The 22636-nt window shown below is 42.8% G+C and overlaps 1 protein-coding gene across 2 annotated transcripts in view; it reads right to left on the reverse strand.

Annotated features, from left to right (window-relative positions):
• Positions 1–8952: 8952 nt before the first annotated feature.
• The window catches only part of CHRNB4 (cholinergic receptor nicotinic beta 4 subunit), a 60018-nt gene continuing 46334 nt past the window's right edge, over positions 8953–22636 (reverse strand). Inside the window, exons 5-6 of one of the 2 annotated variants that reach the window (XM_069765522.1) lie at positions 13439–14387; positions 8953–9494 (exon numbers count right to left, since the gene is read on the reverse strand). In XM_069765522.1, the coding sequence (XP_069621623.1) occupies positions 9354–9494; positions 13439–14387 (1090 nt within the window). In that variant the 3' untranslated portion in view covers positions 8953–9353. The remainder of the gene's footprint in view (positions 9495–13438; positions 14388–22636) is intronic. The other variant, XM_069765523.1, reaches the window with a different exon arrangement.

A 22636-nucleotide genomic window follows, 5' to 3' on the forward strand; every position in this document is an offset into this window, starting at 1 on the left:
TGTTCTTCCAGCATGTGGTTCGTTTACATGGCATTCCAGAGAATATCGTTTCTGACAGAGGTTCCCAGTTTGTTTTGAGGTTTTGGCGAGCCTTTTGTGCTAGGATGGGCATTGACTTGTCTTTTTCCTCGGCTTTCCATCCTCAGACTAATGGCCAGACCGAACGAACCAATCAGACCTTTGAAACATATCTGAGATGCTTTGTTTCTGCTGATCAGGATGACTGGGTGTCCTTTTTGCCTTTGGCTGAGTTCGCCCTTAATAATCGGGCCAGCTCGGCTACCTTGATTTCGCCGTTTTTCTGCAACTCTGGGTTCCATCCTCGTTTCTCTTCAGGGCAGGTTGAGTCTTCGGACTGTCCTGGTGTGGATACTGTGGTGGACAGGTTGCAGCAGATTTGGACTCATGTGGTGGACAATTTGACCTTGTCCCAGGAGAAGGCTCAACGTTTCGCTAATCGCAGACGCTGTGTGGGTCCCCGACTTCGTGTTGGGGATTTGGTTTGGTTATCTTCTCGTCATATTCCTATGAAGGTTTCCTCTCCTAAGTTTAAACCTCGTTTCATTGGTCCGTATAGGATTTCTGAGGTTCTTAATCCTGTGTCTTTTCGTCTGACCCTTCCAGATTCTTTTTCCATTCATAACGTATTCCATAGGTCATTGTTGCGGAGATACGTGGCACCTATGGTTCCATCTGTTGATCCTCCTGCCCCGGTTTTGGTGGAGGGGGAGTTGGAATATATTGTGGAGAAGATTTTGGATTCTCGTGTTTCAAGACGGAAACTCCAGTATCTGGTTAAGTGGAAGGGTTATGCTCAGGAAGATAATTCCTGGGTCTTTGCCTCTGATGTCCATGCTCCCGATCTTGTTCGTGCCTTTCATATGGCTCATCCTGGTCATCCTGGGGGCTCTGGTGAGGGATCGGTGACCCCTCCTCAAGGGGGGGTACTGTTGTGAATTCTGTGGCAGAGCTCCCTCCTGTGGTCACAAGTGGTACTTCAGCTGATTCTCTCTGTGAGCTTCCGTTGGTGGAGGAGAGTGGTACTGCGGCTTCTGAGTTTCCTTCCTCAGGTGATGTGGTGAAGTCGTTAGGTGCTGCTCTATTTAACTCCACCTAGTGCTTTGATCCTGGCCTCCAGTCAATGTTCTAGTATTGGACCTGTTTCCTCCTGGATCGTTCCTGTGGCCTGCTGCTCTGCATAGCTAAGTTCCGCTTTTGCTATTTGTTTGCTGTTTTTTTCTGTCCAGCTTGCTTATTTGTTTTTTCTTGCTTGCTGGAAGCTCTGGGACGCAGAGGGTGTACCTCCGTGCCCTTAGTTCGGTACGGAGGGTCTTTTTGCCCCCTTTGCGTGGTTGTTTGTAGGGTTTTGTGTTGACCGCAAAGTTACCTTTCCTATCCTCGCTCTGTTCAGAAAGTCGGGCCTCACTTTGCTAAATCTATTTCATCTCTACGTTTGTCTTTTCATCTTAACTCACAGTCATTATATGTGGGGGCTGCCTTTTCCTTTGGGGTATTTCTCTGAGGCAAGGTAAGCTTATTTTCTATCTTCAGGCTAGCTAGTTTCTCAGGCTGTGCCGAGTTGCATAGGGAGTGTTAGGCGCAATCCACGGCTGCCTCTAGTGTGGTTGGAGAGGATTAGGGATTGCGGTCAGCAGAGTTCCCACGTCTCAGAGCTCGTTCTATGTTTTTGGGTTATTGTCAGGTCACTGTATGTGCTCTGACTTCTATGTCCATTGTGGTACTGAATTACCAGATCATAACAGCCTCCCTGGAGGGTATCTAGAACTTTTGTGTATTTTAGGGATATGGTAGAAAATGGCTGTACTAGGGTCCTTATTGAACACAAATTGAAATTCTTTCCCCCCCCTCCCAAAAGAGGTGGGGGGGCTGAACTCACCAAAGCGAAAGTGAATCCAATATGCAATAATTCACAAAAAAAAATCAATTTAAACTCACATGAATTAACAACTAACGAAATTTCACTCCTTCAAAAAGGGTTGAAATTTGCACCTACTGTCAGTGGGAAACCATTCGATTTATACATATGTATGAAAAAGTACCTGAGAAACCTATCTGTTAAAAAATATTTCTAGAAAAAAAGTAAAAGTACAACGGAGCCCGCCAATCAAGACTGCGGAGAGTACATCCATACCTCTCTAGCAAACCCATCCACTTTTAATCCCATCCAAGAACAATCAGAGGCATTCTTAACCTTCGATAGGTTGGTCACTAATGACATTAGGAGACTACAGAGAAAGAAAAAACCTCGGTTCATACCTCAGAACCTAAACCATCAGGAAAAGAAAGCCATAAAGGATATACAAGAAAACAATAACATCATTATTCGCCCCGCAGACAAGGGAGGAGGTATTGTTATTCTGGACTATACCACATACCATCAGGAATCTGTCAGACTCCTTAGCGACCAGGTCACTTACAGGAAACTAAAAAGTGACCCGACACCATACTATATCAAAAAATTAAGAACTTTATGCCTCAAGGGCCAGTCACTGGGGATACTTAACAAGAAAGAATTTCAATTTGTGTTCAATAAGGACCCTAGTACAGCCATTTTCTACCATATCCCTAAAATATACAAAAGTTCTACATGCCCTCCAGGGAGGCCTATAATTTCAGGCATCAATAGCCTTACAGCAAATCTGTCACAATATGTGGACATGCATCTACAAAAATGTATGAGGCTTATACCAGCCTATCTAAAGGACACAGGCCACATTTTACGAGTGCTGGGGGGGTGGATTGGAAATCCACCTACATTTTGGGGACGTTGGACATAAAATCATTATACACGGTTATCAACCAAAAGATGGGTTGTCACATAGCAGGCAACTTCCTCCAAACACTGGGCACATACCCTGAAACTCAGGTAACATTCATCAAGGAATGTATTGATTTTATCCTTCAACACAACTATTTCTGGTACGAAGGGGAGTTCTTTTTACAAGTTTGGGGCACCGCGATGGGCACGCGTTTTGCCCCCAGTTACGCCAACCTCTTTGTAGCCAAGTGGGAGGAGTCCTATATCTACACCTCCGGACACCTTCGCTCGGGATTAATACTTTGGCGCAGATTCATCGATGATGTGTTGTTCATTTGGGATGGCTCTAGGTATGACCTGGACCGGTTTACCGCCAGTCTGAACGATAACGTGTTTGGGCTGGAATTTACACCAACAATCAGCGCCACGAACATTAATTTCTTGGACCTAAATGTGTACATTGAGAACTCCCAACTATACACCAAATGTTACCGCAAGGATGTGGACACAAACAGCTTTATTAACACCCTCAGCTGCCACTTACCCGTGTGGCTGACTAACATTCCCAAGGGTCAGTACACTAGACTTAGACGAAATTGTACAACCCTGGAGGATTACAATATGGAAGCCAAGGTGCTGACTCAACAATTTCTTGATAAAGGTTATTCATGCTCATTGTTGGCACGAACAGAACAGGAGGTGAGGGGCACTTCAAGAGATTCCCTGCTGCACAGAGAAAAAGCCGCCAATCCAACAATCATGAGCATGCCTGATCAGATCCATGAATTACCCTTTATTACACAATACCATGCAGACCATCCTAAGTTCAGATCCATCATTCGTAAACATTGGCCCAGTTTACAAGGGGATAAAGTTATAGGGGGCCATTTACCCACGATTAAATTATCTGTCAACCACGAATCACGTCCTGGCACCCAGACTAACTCAAGATCGGGGTTTATGCCCTGCGGCAACTGTTTTGGTTGTAGGAACACGTCCTTCAGCAAGATTTGTTACTCCACATTCACAGATTCAGATTCTGTAAAAGAGTATAGGATCAAGGACAGCATTACTTGTTCCACTACTAAAGTTATTTATCTTATTGAGTGTCCATGCAAGAAATTGTATGTGGGCCGAACTAAAAGGCCCCTTATGGTGCGGATCAAGGAACATTTGATGAATATTCAAAAGGGTTTCTCTGGTCACCCCCTCTCGCGACATTTCTGCGAAAACCACAACAAATCTACTAAAAATGTCCGTTTTCTTGGGATTCAAAAAATCCAACAAAATATACGAGGGGGTAACCTAATTCAGGCTATGTCCAGGGTGGAATCCAAATGGATTTTCACCTTGGACTACCTTGCACCAAAAGGCCTGAATTATGGGCTAGAATTATATGCCTTTTAATCAGATATATATATATATATATATATATATACACATGGGTGTTTCCGGATTTTTATCAATGTTGTCTCATTTATTATCAGCTATATATATATATATATATTCTTGTTGTTGTTTTTAGCTTTAGTGCTACACGTTTCAGTGGTATTTTTATCTCTCAGATGGGGAGTCCCCCTCCCTCTTTTTTAAGTTTTTAAGTATTATATTAAAAATTGTTTTTAGGTATATCTATATATTTATGCATTTTTACTATACTGTACCTTGTAGCCAACCCTTGTTTCAGTATTTATGGGGTCGGTGACTCCCCTCATATATTTGCATATTGTTTTGATGTGTAGTAAGCAGCTTGCTATATTGTCTGTCTGGTTTACCTATCCCCAGCAATCACTATCCCACATGCCAGCAACTGCGATACTGTGGGTACATGTATGCACAACCATTCATTCATTAAATTGGATAGGTGGGCGGGGCCTTTTTAGGGAGATTGACAGGGGCTTAGCATATATTCTTGGGAGCGACTGCGGCCGGGTAAACCTGATGAAGAAGGACGCTGCTCCTTCGAAACGCGTTGGTTACTACCTTGTCCCTAGCGCCGCTCCGTAGTTTCCTAGCTGTGACGTCACACGCTCAGTTCTCTGTCGGCCGTCTTCCTCGTGCTTGTATCCAGGGACGCCACCGGCCGGGGCTCTCCCTGGCTCTACATAGCCTCCCTGCAGCCCCTGCGTGCAGCACCGTTCCCGGAATCTGTGGACTTTCCACCGTATCCCTACACTTGGCGCCGGTCATTCTTCTTGGCAGCGCCACGCACAGCTCTGCACCTGGCACGTGGGCACCCTTATTCCAGCCTATTATACAGCCACATTGCTCGGCACAGCTCCTTTACGCGGTTACCCAGGAGTTACAGGTACGATTACCATATATGCCGAGTGACATAGCCCATCTTTTTTGTGTTACTATATATGTATACATATTTTAGGTTTTATTTTGGTTTTAGTGATTTTGCCCGGGCCTCTTTATGGATCGCTGTTTGTTGATTGTATTGGTCCACAGTAACTAAGGGACCTTTTAGTTCTATTATATACCATTAAGTGCCGCGGTATCGCATATTTATCTCTGTTCTATTGTACTCCCTTATGCGCGGTCTCTATTACTACTTTTTTTTCCTATCCTTTGTTTACACCAGGAGTGGCGTTTCCCTGGTTTTGAGTCCAGCTGCAAAGGGTTTTTACTTTGAGTAAGCGCTGGTGTGTTTAGTATCATATATATATATTTTATATATATATATATATATATATATATATATATATATATATATATATATATATATATATATATATATATGTAAATATATATAAAATAATTTATATTTTCTAGAAAATGTATCCACAGTTGTGGCCAAAAGTATTGACACCCCTGCAATTCTGTCAGATAATATTCAGTTTCTTCCTGAAAATGATTGCAAACACAAATTCTTTGTTATTATTATCTTCATTTAATTTGTCTTAAATGAAAAAACACAAAAAGAATTGTTCTAAAGCCATTGGATATAATTCCACACCAAACATAAAAGAGGGTGGACAAGAGTATTGGCACTGTTCGAAAAATCATGTGATGCTTCTCTAATTTGTGTAATTAACAGAACCTGTAACTTACCTGTGGCAACTAACAGGTGTTGGCAATAACTAAATTACACTTGCAACCAGTTGACATAGATTAAGGTTGACTGAACCTCTGTCCTGTGTCCTTGTGTGTACCACATTGAGCATGGAGAAAAGAAAGAAGACCAAAGAACTGTCTGAGGACTTGAGAAACCAAATTGTGAGGAAGCATGAGCAATTTCAAGGCTACAAGTCCATCTCCAAAGACCTGAATGTTCCTGTGTCTACCGTGCGCAGTGTCATCAAGAAGTAAAGCCCATGGCACTGTGGCTAACCTCCCTAGATGTGGACGGAAAAGAAAAATTGACAAGAGATTTCAACGCAAGATTGTGCAGATGCTGGATAAAGAACCTTGACTAACATCCATAAAAGTTCAAGCTGCCCTGCAGTCCGAGGGTACAACAGTGTCAACCCGTACTATCCGTCGGCGTTTGAATGAAATAGTTACTGTATGGTAGGAAACCCAGGAAGACCCCACTCCTTACCCGGAGACATAAAAAAGCCAGGCTGGAGTTTGCCAAAACTTACCTTAAAAGGCCTAAAACGTTTTGGAAGAATGTTCTCTGGTCAGATGAGACAAAAGTAGAGCTTTTTGGGCAAAGGCATCAACATAGAGTTTACAGGAGAAAAAAGAGGCATTCAAAGAAAAGAACATGGTCTTGAGTAAGCGCTGGTGTGTTTAGTATCATATATATATATTTTATATATATTTATATATATATATATATGTAAATATATATAAAATAATTTATATTTTCTAGAAAATGTATCCACAGTTGTGGCCAAAAGTATTGACACCCCTGCAATTCTGTCAGATAATACTCAGTTTCTTCCTGAAAATGATTGCAAACACAAATTCTTTGTTATTATTATCTTAAAGAACCTTGACTAACATCCATAAAAGTTCAAGCTGCCCTGCAGTCCGAGGGTACAACAGTGTCAACCCGTACTATCCGTCGGCGTTTGAATGAAATAGTTACTGTATGGTAGGAAACCCAGGAAGACCCCACTCCTTACCCGGAGACATAAAAAAGCCAAGCTGGAGTTTGCCAAAACTTACCTTAAAAGGCCTAAAACGTTTTGGAAGAATGTTCTCTGGTCAGATGAGACAAAAGTAGAGCTTTTTGGGCAAAGGCATCAACATAGAGTTTACAGGAGAAAAAAGAGGCATTCAAAGAAAAGAACATGGTCCCTACAGTCAAACATGGCGAAGGTTCCCTGATGTTTTGGGGTTGCTTTGCTGCCTCTGGCACTGGATTGCTTGACCGTGTGCATGGCATTATGAAGTCTGAAGACTACCAACAAATTTTGCAGCATAATGTAGGGCCGGGTGTGAGAAAGCTGGGTCTCCCTCAGAGGTCATGGGTCTTCCAGCAGGACAATGACCCAAAACACACTTCAAAAAGCACTAGAAAATGGTTTGAGAGAAAGCACTGGAGACTTCTAAGGTGGCCATCAATGAGTTCAGACCTGAATTCCATAGAACACCTGTGGAGAGATCTAAAAATGGCAGTTTGGAGAAGGCACCCTTCAAATATCAGGGACCTGGAGCAGTTTGCCAAAGAAGAATGGTCTAAAATTCCAGCAGAGCATTGTAAGAAACTCATTGATGGTTACCAGAAGTGGTTGGTCGCAGTTATTTTGGCTAAAGGTTGTGCAACCAAGTATTAGGCTGAGGGTGCCAATACTTTTGTCTGGCCCATTTTTGGAGTTTTGTGTAAAATGATCAATGTTTTGCTTTTTGCTTCATTCTCTTTTGTGTTTTTTCAGTTAAGACAAATTAAATGAAGACAATAATACCAAAGAATTTGTGTTTGCAATCATTTTCAGGAAGAAACTGAGTATTATCTGACAGAATTGCAGGGGTGTCAATACTTTTGGCCACAACTGTAGATTCTATTATGCTTTTGTCAAAGTTTAAAAATGTTTTTCCTTTCATTTGTGGACCTTGACTGTATAATCAACATTAACCGCAGACTGAGTTTCCTGCACTAAATAATAACTGTTTCCCGAGCAGCTTACATTAATGAGATAGCACATTCAGCAATGTAAAATATATATTTTTCTTTTTGTTGCTGCAGTATTCTGGGAAGTTTATGAATGTAGTGGCTTTTTATGTTGTTCTGTAATTAATGTCATAATGGACTTGAGATTTAAGTATGCCATAATGAATGTCAAGAAAACACCCTTGTGGTTGAAATATCTTTCATATTGTTAAAAATCACATTTGCTAAAGTTTCATGACTATCAAATCTAGAAATAAATAATTCAAGTAAATAAAAAAAATAGCTGCTTGCTTGTTAATCTGCATCATTTTCTGTATGATCCTGATACATCAGTCTTGTAGAAATTCTGCAGAGAACAAAGGGGTGAGAATTCTGAGGATCAGTTCTATCCTTGACTGATAACCAAGTGAAGCCAATGAGCAGATCATATTGATCTTTTGTCCTAATGCAGACAGCTCAGCAGGGAGGTTTCTGCTTCAGCCAGTTGTCTTAATGTGCTCTTCACACTGTGTTCTGGCACCCACTTGTTGGTCACGTCCAGGCTTACGTCCGTATCCCCACAAAATGGGATTCGAGGGTATGTGCCATTGGGGCAATAGACTATAATGGTTACATACTGCATCAGCGCAGGGAGAATCGATCTCCCTGCTCTGCCGCCCGGCCGCTATGGGGCCCCTTAGCAGGCGGGGGGGGGGCGGGGGAGGCCAATGCCAGCAGTGGGCCCCCTGCCCATCATCACATGTTCAACTGTATCGGTATCTAGCCGATACAGCTGACTGCATTGATGAGAGAAGGAGCGTTACGCTCCCTCTCTCATCATCCCCCCTAATAGTGCCTTACATTTTTTTTTTTTTTTTCAATATGGCCGTGTGAGGGCTTGTTTTTTGCAGGACAAGTTGTACATGTGAATGACACCATTGATTTTACAATATGGGAATATGCAAGGGAGCTGCTGGAATAAAATAAGAACAAAAACTGCCCTCTTTTTACATGGTGACAGGACCTCTTTAAAAGGGAAGGCCACTGAAAGCAGGGCTAGGACTCATCTTCAATGACAGAAGAATGAAAGAATTTATTATTTAAAAAAAATACTATTTCATCATTTAAAAAAAAAAGTTCTTTATTAGATATAAATGCAAAGCTTCAAATCAAGTCTGACATACCAAAGTGAGTTACAAGATAAATCAGCTTGTTATCTCCATTAATGAACTCATAGAAAAATCATCAATTATCCTTTGGACTCCAGCAAGGATATAAATTAGGAAGCATTGTCATTATTAGGCCGGGATCACACATGTGAGAAATATGGCCGTGTCTCGCATGTTAATACCCGGCACTGCTGCCGTCACTCAGGAGCGGAGCGTGCAGCTGCATGTATTGCTATGTGGCTGCAAGCTCCGCTCCTGAGTGACGGCGGCAATGCCGGGTATTAACATGCGAGACTTGGTCGTATTTCTTACATGTGTGATCCCGTCCTTAAAGTAATATTGCCCGGTGTTCTATCCTCTAGTGGCTGCCAGTTGGTGCCTGGTTATGTAGAAGCGGCTGCATGAAAAGTCCAACTGTTCCTACCACGCAAACAATGATGAAAATCCATAGAAAGAGTCTGTCCACAACCATAGCTACGTACTTCCAATCTTCTATGATCTGTAAGTAAAATGCACATGTGGATTAATATTAGGTCTTTGAGTTACACTGAATTCCTTACAGTGAACCTTCATATTATTAGGAGCGATAATGCAAACCAGCCTATAGATGATTTAGCAGACGGCACATCCAGTTTATGGCCTTCATTCCGAATCATGGGCTCTGTTTTTACAGAATTCATAGTGACTATGATGTATTTATATTAATCAATTTTGGCATGGATTCTAACAATCTGTCAGGTTTTTGGGTTGTTTTTTTTTTCATGAAAAAGCAATTGAAAAGAACCAAAATGGTAGTGTCAACCATGGTAGTGTCAACAGGTCCTACACCTGTGAATATATAAGACTTAAATGGGTTTTCCATTTTTGGAAAACCCATCTTTCTTAGCTGCAATTTGTTAAAAAAAAAAACACTTTTCTCATCTTCTCTGGGTCCCGTGTGGAGTCTACACTGCAGATCCAAGTGTCTGTTATTGTCCACAGTGCTGGTTTCATGTCGACAACGCTGCAGCCAAACAGTGATCTCTGAGGCGATCATGCAGTGAACTAGGGCAGTGCCATCAAGCTCAGTTATTGGCTGCAGCGCCGTTGTTGTGATGTCGTCACTGCAGACAATACCAGACACCGGGGGCAGCAGCGGAGATTCAGTGTTGGACCCGGTAAGGGTGAATAACACGCAACTTTTGAGGTTTTTTTAATCAAATTACAGCTGAGATAAATGGCTTTTCTGAAAACTGTAAAAAAAACAAACCATATAATGAGAAGATATATGAACACATAAAATATAAATTAATATAACCTGTAATTACTTTTTGGATTGTAGTTATTGCAGAAAATCTAAATAGAGGGGCAGTCTATGTTGTATTGGCTACAGCTCTGTACATCTCTATGAAGCGTTACGCCATGGCCATTTCTTAAATACAGAATATGTCCATGAAGGGTAATATGTGTTGGTTCTACAGGCAATAAAGTCAGTTGATCTCACACTGATCAATTTTTATGGTCCCACTGAAGAAATAAAAGGTTTTTTTTTGCTGATTTATCATGAAAAAATCTATAAAGTAGAGTAAATAATTTTTTGGAACATAATTACAATTTTGTATTAGAAATAAAAGGTAGTAGTACAAGAAATAGAGTAGATGCAAAGCTTGTTCACTAAATTTAAATGAACCCTTTTAAGACCTGGCGATTATTCACTTTTGCGCTTTCTTATTTTTCCACCAGCAGAGCTGTATGACTGCTTGCTTTCTTGTTCTTTTTTGTTTTTGCGAAACAATTTGTAATTTTAATGAAATTCCAAGTAGGGTGAATTGGTGAATTGGTGTTTTTTTTTCTTCACATTTTGTATGTATCACCTGACCATATAATGTCTTAATTTTTTTTCTTTTTAGCATTTAACGCACAGTTTAAATAATTGAATATTTTGATAGATTGGTCTTTTACAGGCAAGACGATACTGAATATGTTTATTTTTTATTGGGGAAAAGAGGGCTGATTTAAACTTGGGTAGATTCAATGTGAGCGGATCATTGTATGGAGCAGTCTGAAGGAAGGTGTTTTTTTCTCATTTGTCAGTTATTTAAACAAGGCTAAAGGCTAAAGAAAAAGCATGGCCACAAATATAGTATTACATTATAATAGTAACCATCCATCTGATAATAAAAAAAAGTCTAATTTTTGATATTGTGGTGCATGAATTCTATGGGAAATTCCTATCTCAGTCACAGAAAATAATGGTTATTTCTGAAGCCTTTGATATACTTTGATATTAACAAATAGGAAAAGGGATAAAAAGAAGAGGATTCATTTTCCATTTGAATATAACCTGATGGCAGATTAGATACTGATGATTTGGACCTCAGAGGACTTGCATTCTCCTAGTAATATTTTTCAGATGTTGCAATAGTAAAGATGTTAAGCAATCAACTGGTTCTTGGTTAAATAACATTGTACCTAAGGGCACAGAGATACTACTATGCCGTTCACATTTAATCGTTTATGTGGTGTGTTATAAGGCGTATCATATTAGGAAGATATTGTCTTCAAAAAATTTAGACATGCAAACAGCTTTATCACACAGGAAGGTAATAGCGTCCATCATTTGAAAGTAGTAATCCTAAAAGTCAATAGCAGCTCTTTAAGCCACGTACACATAAATGAGTATTTGGTCAGTTTTTTACCTCAGTATTTGTAAGCCAAAACCAGGAGAGGAACAATTAGAGGAAAAGTATCATAGAAACACATCATCACTTTTGTATTTATCACCCACTCCTGGTTTTGACTGGCCAAATATTGAGCGTGTGAACAAGGCCTTAAAGGGAACCTGTCACCAGAAATAATGCTGTTAACCTGCAGATATGAGGTTAATCTGCAGGTTAACAGTGTTATTATGCTGCCCGACACCTTAACACAGCTGAATGCAATGGGGAGAAAATGATCCGTAGCCGAATGCAGCGGGGCGACAATGATGACAGTTGTAGTCAGCGTTATACACAGACAGCGGCCGCTGACTACAACTGTCATCAGTCATCTAGTTTCCCTGTGATCAGTGTGACCAGGCGACATGATGGGAGTTGTAGTGTGTGCTATGCAAAGACGTTGGCCACTGACTACAACTGTCATCATTGTCGCCTGGTCTCGCTGAGTGCAGGGAGACTAGGGGACAATGATGAGAATTGAAGACCCCACCACCACAGGCCGCCCCAAGGCATGAGAATCTCATTAACTCAAAACTGAAAATGAAGATTAAAAAGCAAACAAGACTGATTTCATCAACCGAGGTATCATTTTAATCAGTATAACGGCGCAGACCTGACACTGCCTGTAGGTTACTGTGCACAATCCTGCTGACAGGTTCCCTTTAAGCACCTGGGGACAGCACTAATTGTACTGCTTTTCCCAGGCGCCGGTACTTGTCACACTGTTGACACATGGATGTCATCCATGTGCCGTCAGTGTGTATGTGTGCGGCATGCATTTTGACCATGCTGTGTGGAAAAAAAAAGGATGTGTTTGTGGGTTTTTCATACGGACACACTGTCCATGCGAAAAACCTGACATGTGCACACCACCATTGAATACAATGGGTGTGCGTGTGTCCGTATTTGTGGTTCTTAAAAATCAGACTGCATACAGACATATGAAACGGACGTGTGAATGGGCCTTAATGTGTTAAAACATGAAATTGCTTATGAGAATTTGTAGTGAATATTGTATTGTCTGGTATGTTGCATTACATTTGGGAGTGTGTTTTTCTATGCAGTCTTAAAAGAACCTGGCAGCACGATTTTGTAATTTAAAGAAAATACATGCGTGCAATTGTGCTGTAATACTGATTACATTGATATCTTTGGTGAAGAAATCCCCTTTGTTGGTTTTCTGTAATCAGCATTTGAAGTAGATTTTGGTGCATAGGGATGAACAGTACACTGTGTTTTTTCCTCTTCAACTGTGATTCCCTGGCCCCTCTGCTTCTAGTCTTTGAGTGACCTGTCTCCTCTGCTTGAAATCTCAGCAGTGACCTGTCTTTTACAGACTGGGAGCGCCGGAGGGGCTGGAGAATCAAAGACAGGGAGGAGAAGACCCAGTGTACAGTCCGGCCCCTGTGCACCGAAATCTAATTAGCAAAAAACTTCGAATGCTGATTAGAGAAGAACAACAAAGAGGATTTCTTCACCAAAGGTATCAATGTAAACAGTATTACAGTGCCATTACAGCCATGTCTTTATATTCCAAAATCGTGTTGACAGGTTCTCTTTAAGAATGCATATCTGAACACAATATAGCCATAGTTATTTGCAAGTAACTACATGTAATTAGATCCTTTCTATCCACCTAACGTATGCTTTTGTTTTCAATGTATTTCCATTTGCTGTCTACTGACTAGAAACAACAATTAGCTTCAAGTGTGGCAATGAATTTCACGTATAGTAGCATGGTTCTTACACTTTGGTCTTCATCATCACTTTTCATGTGATCTGCGATGAAGTTCACACCCTCCATTGCTTCTTGAACCTGTGGAGAGAACTTTCTAGCGTTTCTGTATCGGAAATCTTGGTTTCTATGATGTTCCACCTGTTCGTTTACTCTTTGTCCATGTGGTCTTGATGTTGCAGCATTACCAAGACAAGTAGTATTTTTGCATGAGTCAGTCTGTTTTTTCCAATGCTGTCCACGTGGTTTTTGACCAGATGGGTTTTGTTCCGGGCGTCTCATAAACAGGCAAGCTGGAAGTTTTTCCAAAAAACAGTTTTTTACCCAGAGTGGCATGGTGTGTGTGCTAGGAGATCTGTGGTGTACATTGAGGACACAGACGCTAGTGACTATGGAGAATGTCACCAGAACCATTGTAAACATTAAGTATTTTCCAATGAGAGGAACATCAAGAGAAGTTGGCGGGACTATTTTAGAAATTAAAAGCAGAAATACAGTCAGTGCTAGGAGAACTGATATACACAGGGTCATCTTCTGTCCACAGTCAGATGGCAAGTAAAATACCAATATGGCTAAAGAGGTTATAAGGATGCAGGGTATAATCAAATTAATGGTATAAAAAAGAGGCTTTCTTTTGATAATAAAATCATAAGTAACATCAACATAGGTTGGATCGAGAGAGTTGACAGTTCTCCTTCCAGGAAGCTTAATGATATCCCATTCTCCACTTGGTGTGAAATCATCCATACTAACCGAGTCCGTGCTGAGAACGAGGTCAATTTCTGTATAATCATATGTCCAAGAACGAAATTTTAAAGTGCAGTTTTGTTGATCAAAGGGGAAATGCTTGACTTCAATTTTGCATGCACTCTTGTAAATGGCTGGAGGTAGCCAAGCAATGCTGCCATTGTTCTGCACAACTGCATTGGTGAACAGGGAGACTTCATATGTCCCGTCAGCACTGGTAACATAAATAGCACATGTTACAAAATAAAGCCAGACAAAGTACTAAAATCAGGAATAAATTGCATTACTATCAAGGTCATTCTTATACACCATTGTTACGTAACTTATATTGATTTAGCTCCTAAAGTAGTTCTGAAAGTCAAAAAAATTAATGTACTGTATTTTCAATATATATATAATTGTTTCAAGTCATTAAGAAAAGGAAGAGGAGTAGGGCTGAAGGACACATATTGACAGGAGATGCAATTTATGGAAATTTTTGGGTGATGGAGCTAGGAGAGGACCTTCAAGATCCATTGGATCATTTTACATATTCCTAGTATGGTGACCATTGGCCTAGACCCCGCCCTATCCAAAGCCCAGTATAACAGATTTTACAATTTGGTGACTTATGGAATATTTTTGTCCATAACAATCACTGCCTAATATCTAAGAGGAATACTAAATAACATGAGGAATGTCTGTGAACAAACCCCTAGGGGCAACATACAGTTTATTCACTATGAACACCTTGGAGCAACCTGCGATGGAACCTACAGTCATTCTATTTCTAGCTGAAATTCCTACTCTGAGTAAAGGCAAAACATTTAGCCTCACAATATAAGTCAAGTTTTTGGAGTAATTTCAAAATATGAATATTCATTTTGGAAACAAAAGTCCCTTGGCTACACATCCTGTGCCAAATACAGACTGCTAGCTGTGTATTATGTACAGTAAGCCTGTAATCGACCAAATAGGCTAAAGAACACAATACAGCTAGAAAGTCCGCTTGTGTTTTAGGAAATATGTGAAGAATTGCAATCACACAAGAAACTTTGCCTTGGGGAGGGGAACTAAATGTACTGTATATATGTATGTTAGTAGCTAACTTAATTTTCACAATTTTATTCATTTTCAGACTCCCTGATATATATGACTAGGTATTGAACCCGTTCTCCGGGTGGTGAGCATTTTTATTGGTACATTTTCATGCTATGTTAAAGGGAACCTGTCACCTGATATAACGCTGGTGACCTGCATATATGCGGCTAATATACAGGTTAACAGCATTACTTTGCTCCCCACCGCCTGCATGCAGCAGGGAGAAAATGAACTTTAATCCCACCAATATTTGGTTTCAGTCATGAGTATACAGAGCGGCCGCTGTAACCACGTCCTTTTACCTGACTGACAGCCTGTAACATTCCTGCCGGCATCACTTATGGCTTCCCATCTCCCATCTTACTCACCACTCCAGGCCATGCTGTGAGTTCTGTCCCCAGCCAGCTCCATGCTGTGAACCTTATGTTCTTGCTTGCTGCATACTTCCTGGCTGTGTGCTTAGGGCAGCACTTCCTGAGTCTTATAGAGACAGTATGCACACTCCTAATCTGTCCCCAGCCTATGGCCAAGAGGTATCGGGTACTTAAGGCATCTCCACCCATAAGAAGATGCCTGAGCAACAAACTCTCTCAGTCTGCATTTTGCTACTTAGTTGCCAGGTCCTGTTCTGTTACTGTTCTTGCTTCTTTCACCCTGGGGGTTGTATTCCCAGGCCTGTTTCTGTTTCCTGTGTGTCTTGATTCACCACCCTGGGGGATGCATACCCATGCCTGTTTCTGTTTCCTGTGTGTCCTGTTCCTATTTTCTTCTCTGCTGTGTATCCTTATGTCCACTCCTTCTGCTCTGATCCCGCCCTGCATCCAGCGGCTCTGCTCTGCCCTCTGCATCCTGAGGCTCTGCTCTGTGCAACCTGCAGCTCTGCGTCCAGTTGCTCTGCTCTTCGCATCCTGCGGCTCTGCTCTGCTCAACCTGCAGCACTGTTCTGCTCTGCTTCCTGCATCCTGCGGCTCTCTGCATCCTGCAGCTCTGCTCTGCTCTCGACCCACACCCCATGGGTCTTTGTCCCTCCAGTCTGAACTGGTTCCTATCAGTTCCTGTTTCTCCAGTCTCAGCTGGTTCCTATCTGTTCCCTTTTCCTACTCGTACCTGCCTGTGTTACTGCCCTACCCGTTACAGTCCCGTTTCCTTCAGTCTGTTCCATGCCCGCCTGCCTGCCAGAATGCCAGCCGTGCCTGTCTGCCTGCCAGAGTGCCAGCCGTGCCTGCCTGCCAGAGTGCCAGCCAGCACGTCTGCCTACAAGAGTGCCAGCCGAGCCCACCAGAGTACCAGTCATGTCCAACAGTACTTGCCCACACCTGTCCTTAGTGTTCTGACCCCCAGTGGGATCAGCTGCTACAGCCAGACACCACCCTGGAGTGGTATCTGGTAGCTTCCTGCCGCACAAGCCTGATCTCACCAATAGAGGCTCCAGTGAACACCAAGGTAGCTGCTTAGTCACGCCACTCCAGGGTAGTCTGGTTTGTGGCACAGTGGGGCCACAATCCTCACTTGCGCCACCCAGTCAGGGCACGAGCGTTACACAGCCAGCTTTAATGTAGAGCCTGTGTCAATCAGGACTGGGGATGCGGTTACAGCAGCCACTCTGTATGCTCAGAGTGATTACTGAACGGCGCCGCCCCTGTGACTGAAATCGAATACTGGTGGGGAGAATAAAGTTAATTCATCAGTGCAATTTATTTGACAGTTGAATAAAATGGAGCCTCAGTGTCACTATCCATTTTTGGATGCGTGGCAGCTCTGGCTCCACTATAATTTAAATGTAGCTTTTTTTCTTTTCAGGCCAGCGGGGGTTAATGTCAGTTTCCCTTGCTGGCTGTGTGTTATGATCCGGTGACCTTGGAGCAGCATGAAAACTTCACTTGAGTAGGTGGTAACTATACTGACCGCAAATCCTGATCTTAACACCGCAACTAGAAGTAGCCGTGGGGTGTACCTAACAAACCCTAGACACCTCGTCACAGCCGGAGGACTAAATACCCCTATAGATGGAAATAGGAATACTACCTTGCCTCAGAGCAGAACCCCAAAGGATAGGCAGCCCCCCACAAATATTGGCTGTGAGTAGGAGAGGAAAGATACACACAGGCAGAAAAACAGGATTTAGCACAAGAGGCCACTCTAGCTAAAATAGGAAAGGATAGGACAGAGTTCTGTGCGGTCAGTATTAAAACCCTTCCAAAAATATCCACAGCAGATTATACAAAAAATTCCTCCATCTAACTAAAGTTGTGGAACGTATATCTGCAACTCCAGAGACTCCTACACTCAGAGCAGGAATACAATCAAAAAACAAGCACACAGCTTGTGTGCCATAGAAAAAGAAACAGACACTTATCTTTGCTGAATTGGCAGCTAAGCAGGAGAAGCCAGACAGAGATCCAACACTTCCCAAGAAACATTGACAACTGGCAAGGACTAATGAGTCCTGCAAACCTAAATACCCCAGTCAGAATTGCAATCAGCAGATACACCTGTCCAAGACTGCAGCCCAGGGACAACTGCATTACCATTTACAACCACCGGAGGGAGCCCAAAAGCAGAATTCACAACAGTACCCCCCCTTGAGGAGGGGTCACCGAACCCTCACCAGAGCCCCCAGGCCGATCAGGATGAGCCAGATGAAAGGCACAAACCAAATCAGCGGCATGGACATCAGAGGCAAAAACCCAAGAATTATCCTCCTGGCCATAACCCTTCCATTTGACAAGGTACTGAAGCTTCCGCCTTGAAAAACGGGAATCCAAAATCTTCTCAACAACATATTCCAACTCCCCATCAACCAACACAGGGGCCGGAGGATCAACAGAGGGAACAACGGGCTCCACATATTTCCGCAATAAAGATCTATGGAAGACATTATGGAACGCAAAAGAGGCCGGAAGCGCCAGTCGAAAAGACACCGGATTAATAATCTCAGAAATCCTATAAGGACCAATAAACCGAGGCTTAAACTTAGGAGAAGAAACCTTCATAGGAACATGACGGGAAGACAACCAGACCAGATCCCCAACCCGAAGCCGGGAACCAACACACCGACGACGGTTAGCAAAACGTTGAGCCTCCTCCTGAGACAACACCAAATTGTCCACCACATGAGCCCAAATCTGCTGCAACCTATCAACCACAGAATCCACACCAGGACAGTCAGAAGGCTCAACCTGCCCAGAAGAAAAACGAGGATGAAAACCAAAATTACAAAAGAAAGGCGAAACCAAAGTAGCCGAACTAGCCCGATTATTAAGGGCAAACTCGGCCAATGGCAACAAAGCCACCCAATCATCCTGATCAGCAGACACAAAGCATCTCAAATAAGTCTCCAAAGTCTGATTAGTTCGCTCGGTCTGACCATTTGTCTGAGGATAAAACGCAGAAGAAAAAGACAAATCAATGCCCAGCCTAGCACAAAAGGCCCGCCAAAACCTAGAAACAACCTGGGAACCTCCGTCGGACACAATATTCTCCGGAATACTATGCAAACGGACCACATGCTGAAAAAACAACGGAACCAAATCCGAAGAGGAAGGCAATTTAGGCAAAGGCACCAAATGAACCATCTTAGAGAAACGGTCACAAACAACCCAGATAACCGACATCCTCTGGGAAACCGGAAGATCGGAAATAAAATCCATAGAAATATGCGTCCAGGGCCTCTCAGGGACTGGCAATGGCAAAAGCAACCCACTAGCATGGGAACAACAAGGCTTGGCCCGCGCACAAGTCCCACAGGACTGCACAAAAGAACGCACATCACGCGACAAAGAAGGCCACCAAAAGGACCTACCAACCAAATCTCTGGTACCAAAAATGCCAGGATGACCAGCCAACACGGAACAGTGAACCTCAGAAATCACTCTACTAGTCCATCTGTCAGGAACAAACAGTTTCCCCACAGGACAGCGGTCAGGTTTGTCAGCCTGAAATTCCTGAAGAACCCGTCGTAAATCAGGGTAAATGGCAGAAAGGACCACCCCTTCTTTCAGAATACCGACTGGTTCTAAGACCTCAGGAGAATCAGGCGAAAAACTCCTAGAGAGGGCATCAGCCTTAATGTTCTTAGAACCCGGAAGGTACGAGACCACGAAATCAAAACGGGAAAAAAACAAGGACCATCGAGCCTGTCTAGGATTGAGCCGTTTGGCAGACTCGAGGTAAATAAAATTGTTATGATCGGTCAAGACCATAACACCGTGCTTAGCTCCCTCAAGCCAATGTCGCCACTCCTCAAACGCCCACTTCATAGCCAACAACTCCCCATTGCCGACATCATAATTGCGTTCAGCAGGCGAAAACTTACGGGAAAAGAAGGCACACGGTTTCATTAAGGAACCAACAGGATCCCTCTGAGACAAAACGGCCCCTGCCCCAATCTCAGAAGCGTCAACCTCAACCTGAAACGGAACAGAAACATCCGGTTGGCGCAATACCGGAGCAGAAGTAAATCGACGTTTAAGCTCCTGAAAGGCAGAGACAGCCGCAGAGGACCAATTTGCCACATCAGCGCCTTTCTTCATCAAATTGGTCAAGGGTTTAACCACGCTGGAAAAATTAGCAATGAAACGGCGATAAAAATTTGCAAAACCCAAAAATTTCTGAAGGCTCTTCACGGATGTGGGCTGAATCCAATCATGAATGGCCTGAACCTTAACCGGATCCATCTCAATAGACGAGGGAGAAAAAATAAGGCCCAAAAAAGAAACCTTCTGCACCCCAAAGAGACACTTAGACCCTTTCACAAACAGGGCATTGTCACAAAGGATCTGAAATACCATCCTGACCTGTTCCACATGAGACTCCCAATCATCGGAAAAAATCAAAATATCGTCCAAATATACAATCAAGAACTTATCAATATAAGTCCGGAAAATATCATGCATGAAGGACTGAAAAACAGATGGAGCATTAGTGAGCCCGAATGGCATCACAAGGTATTCAAAATGGCCTTCGGGCGTGTTAAACGCAGTTTTCCATTCATCACCCTGCTTAATACGAACAAGATTATATGCCCCCCGAAGGTCAATCTTCGTAAACCAACTAGCTCCCTTAATCCTAGCAAACAAATCGGTAAGCAAAGGTAAAGGGTATTGAAACTTGACTGTGATTTTATTCAAGAGGCGATAATCAATACAGGGTCTCAAGGAACCATCTTTTTTAGCAACAAAAAAGAACCCCGCTCCCAACGGTGAAGAAGATGGCCGAATATGCCCTTTCTCCAAAGACTCCTTAATATAGCTCCGCATGGCGGTATGTTCAGGCACATAGAGGTTGAAAAGTCGACCCTTAGGAAACTTACCGCCTGGAATCAAGTCAATAGCACAATCGCAGTCCCTGTGCGGAGGAAGGAAACTGGACTTGGGCTCATCGAATACATCCTGAAAATCAGACAAAAACTCTGGAATTTCAGAAGAGGAAGAAGAGGAGATTGACATCAAAGGAACATCATTATGAACCCCCTGACAACCCCAACTAGTCACAGACATGGACTTCCAATCCAACACAGGATTATGTACCTGCAACCACGGAAAACCCAGCACGATAGCATCATGCAAATTATGCAACACCAGAAATCGACAATCTTCCTGATGGGCTGGCGCCATGCGCATGGTCACCTGTGTCCAAAACTGGGGCTTATTTTTAGCCAAGGGTGTAGCATCAATGCCCCTCAAAGGAATAGGGTTCTGCAAAGGCTGCAAGGGAAAACCACAACGCCTGGCAAACTCAAAGTCCATTAAGTTCAAGGCGGCGCCTGAATCCACAAACGCCATGACAGAAAATGATGACAATGAGCAGATCAAGGACACAGATAACAGAAATGTAGGTTGTACAGTACTGATGGTAAATGAACTAGTGATCCTCTTTGTCCGCTTAGGGCAGACTGAAATGACATGAGAAGCGTCGCCACAATAATAACACAACCCATTCTGACGTCTGAATCCATGTCGTTCCGTTCTAGACAGAATCCTATCACACTGCATTGGCTCAGGAATCTGCTCTGAGGACAACGCCACAGCGCGCACAGTTCTGCGCTCCCGCAAGCGCCGGTCAATCTGAATGGCCAGAGACATAGAATCACTCAGACCGGAAGCCGTGGGAAACCCCACCATAACATCTTTAACGGATTCAGAAAGACCCTTTCTGAAAATTGCCGCCAAAGCATCATTATTCCATTTAGTCAACACAGACCATTTTCTGAATTTCTGACAATACAATTCTGCCGCCTCTTGATCCTGAGACAGGGCCAACAAGGTCTTCTCAGCTTGATCCACAGAATTAGGTTCATCATATAATAATCCTAAAGCCTGAAAAAAGGAGTCTACATTAAGCAAGGCCGGATTCCCAGATTCCAGGGAAAACGCCCAATCCTGCGGGTCACCACGCAGCAGGGAGATGACGATTTTAACCCGCTGAATGGAATCACCAGAGGATCGAGGTCTCAAAGCAAAAAACAGTTTACAGTTGTTTTTAAAACTCAAAAATTTGGACCTGTCACCAAAAAACAAATCAGGAGTAGGAATCTTCGGTTCTAAAACAGGACACAAGAAGCTAATTCCTGAACATTCATGCTAGCACAAGGCTCCTCAGCCACCCAGAGATAAAGAGGGAAGAGAAGATAAAGCAAACTGAAGAAAAAAAATGGCTCAACACCTTTCTTCCCTTCTTCTGAGATGCATTTAACTCATTATTGGCCAGTTGTACTAGTTATGATCCGGTGACCTTGGAGCAGCATGAAAACTTCAGTGGAGTAGGTGGTAACTATACTGACCACAAATCCTGATCTTAACACCGCAACTAGAAGTAGCCGTGGGGTGTACCTAACAAACCCTAGACACCTCGTCACAGCCGGTGGACTAAATACCCCTATAGATGGAAATAGGAATACTACCTTGCCTCAGAGCAGAACCCCAAAGGATAGGCAGCTTCCCACAAATATTGGCTGTGAGTAGGAGAGGAAAGACACACACAGGCAGAAAAACAGGATTTAGCACAAGAGGCCACTCTAGCTAAAATAGGAAAGGATAGGACAGAGTTCTGTGCAGTCAGTATTAAAACCCTTCCAAAAATATCCACAGCAGATTATACAAAATATTCCTCCATCTAACTAAAGACATGGAACGTATATCTGCAACTCCAGAGACTCCTACACTCAGAGCAGGAATACAATCAAAAAACAAGCACACAGCTTGTGTGCCATAGAAAAAGAAACAGACACTTATCTTTGCTAAATTGGCAGCTAAGCAGGAGAAGCCAGACAGAGATCCAACACTTCCCAAGAAACATTGACAACTGGCAAGGACTAATGAGTCCTGCAAACCTAAATACCCCAGTCAGAATTGCAATCAGCAGATACACCTGTCCAAGACTGCA

Source organism: Ranitomeya imitator, chromosome 4 (assembly GCF_032444005.1).
Source record: "Ranitomeya imitator isolate aRanImi1 chromosome 4, aRanImi1.pri, whole genome shotgun sequence".
Taxonomy (NCBI): domain Eukaryota; kingdom Metazoa; phylum Chordata; class Amphibia; order Anura; family Dendrobatidae; genus Ranitomeya; species Ranitomeya imitator.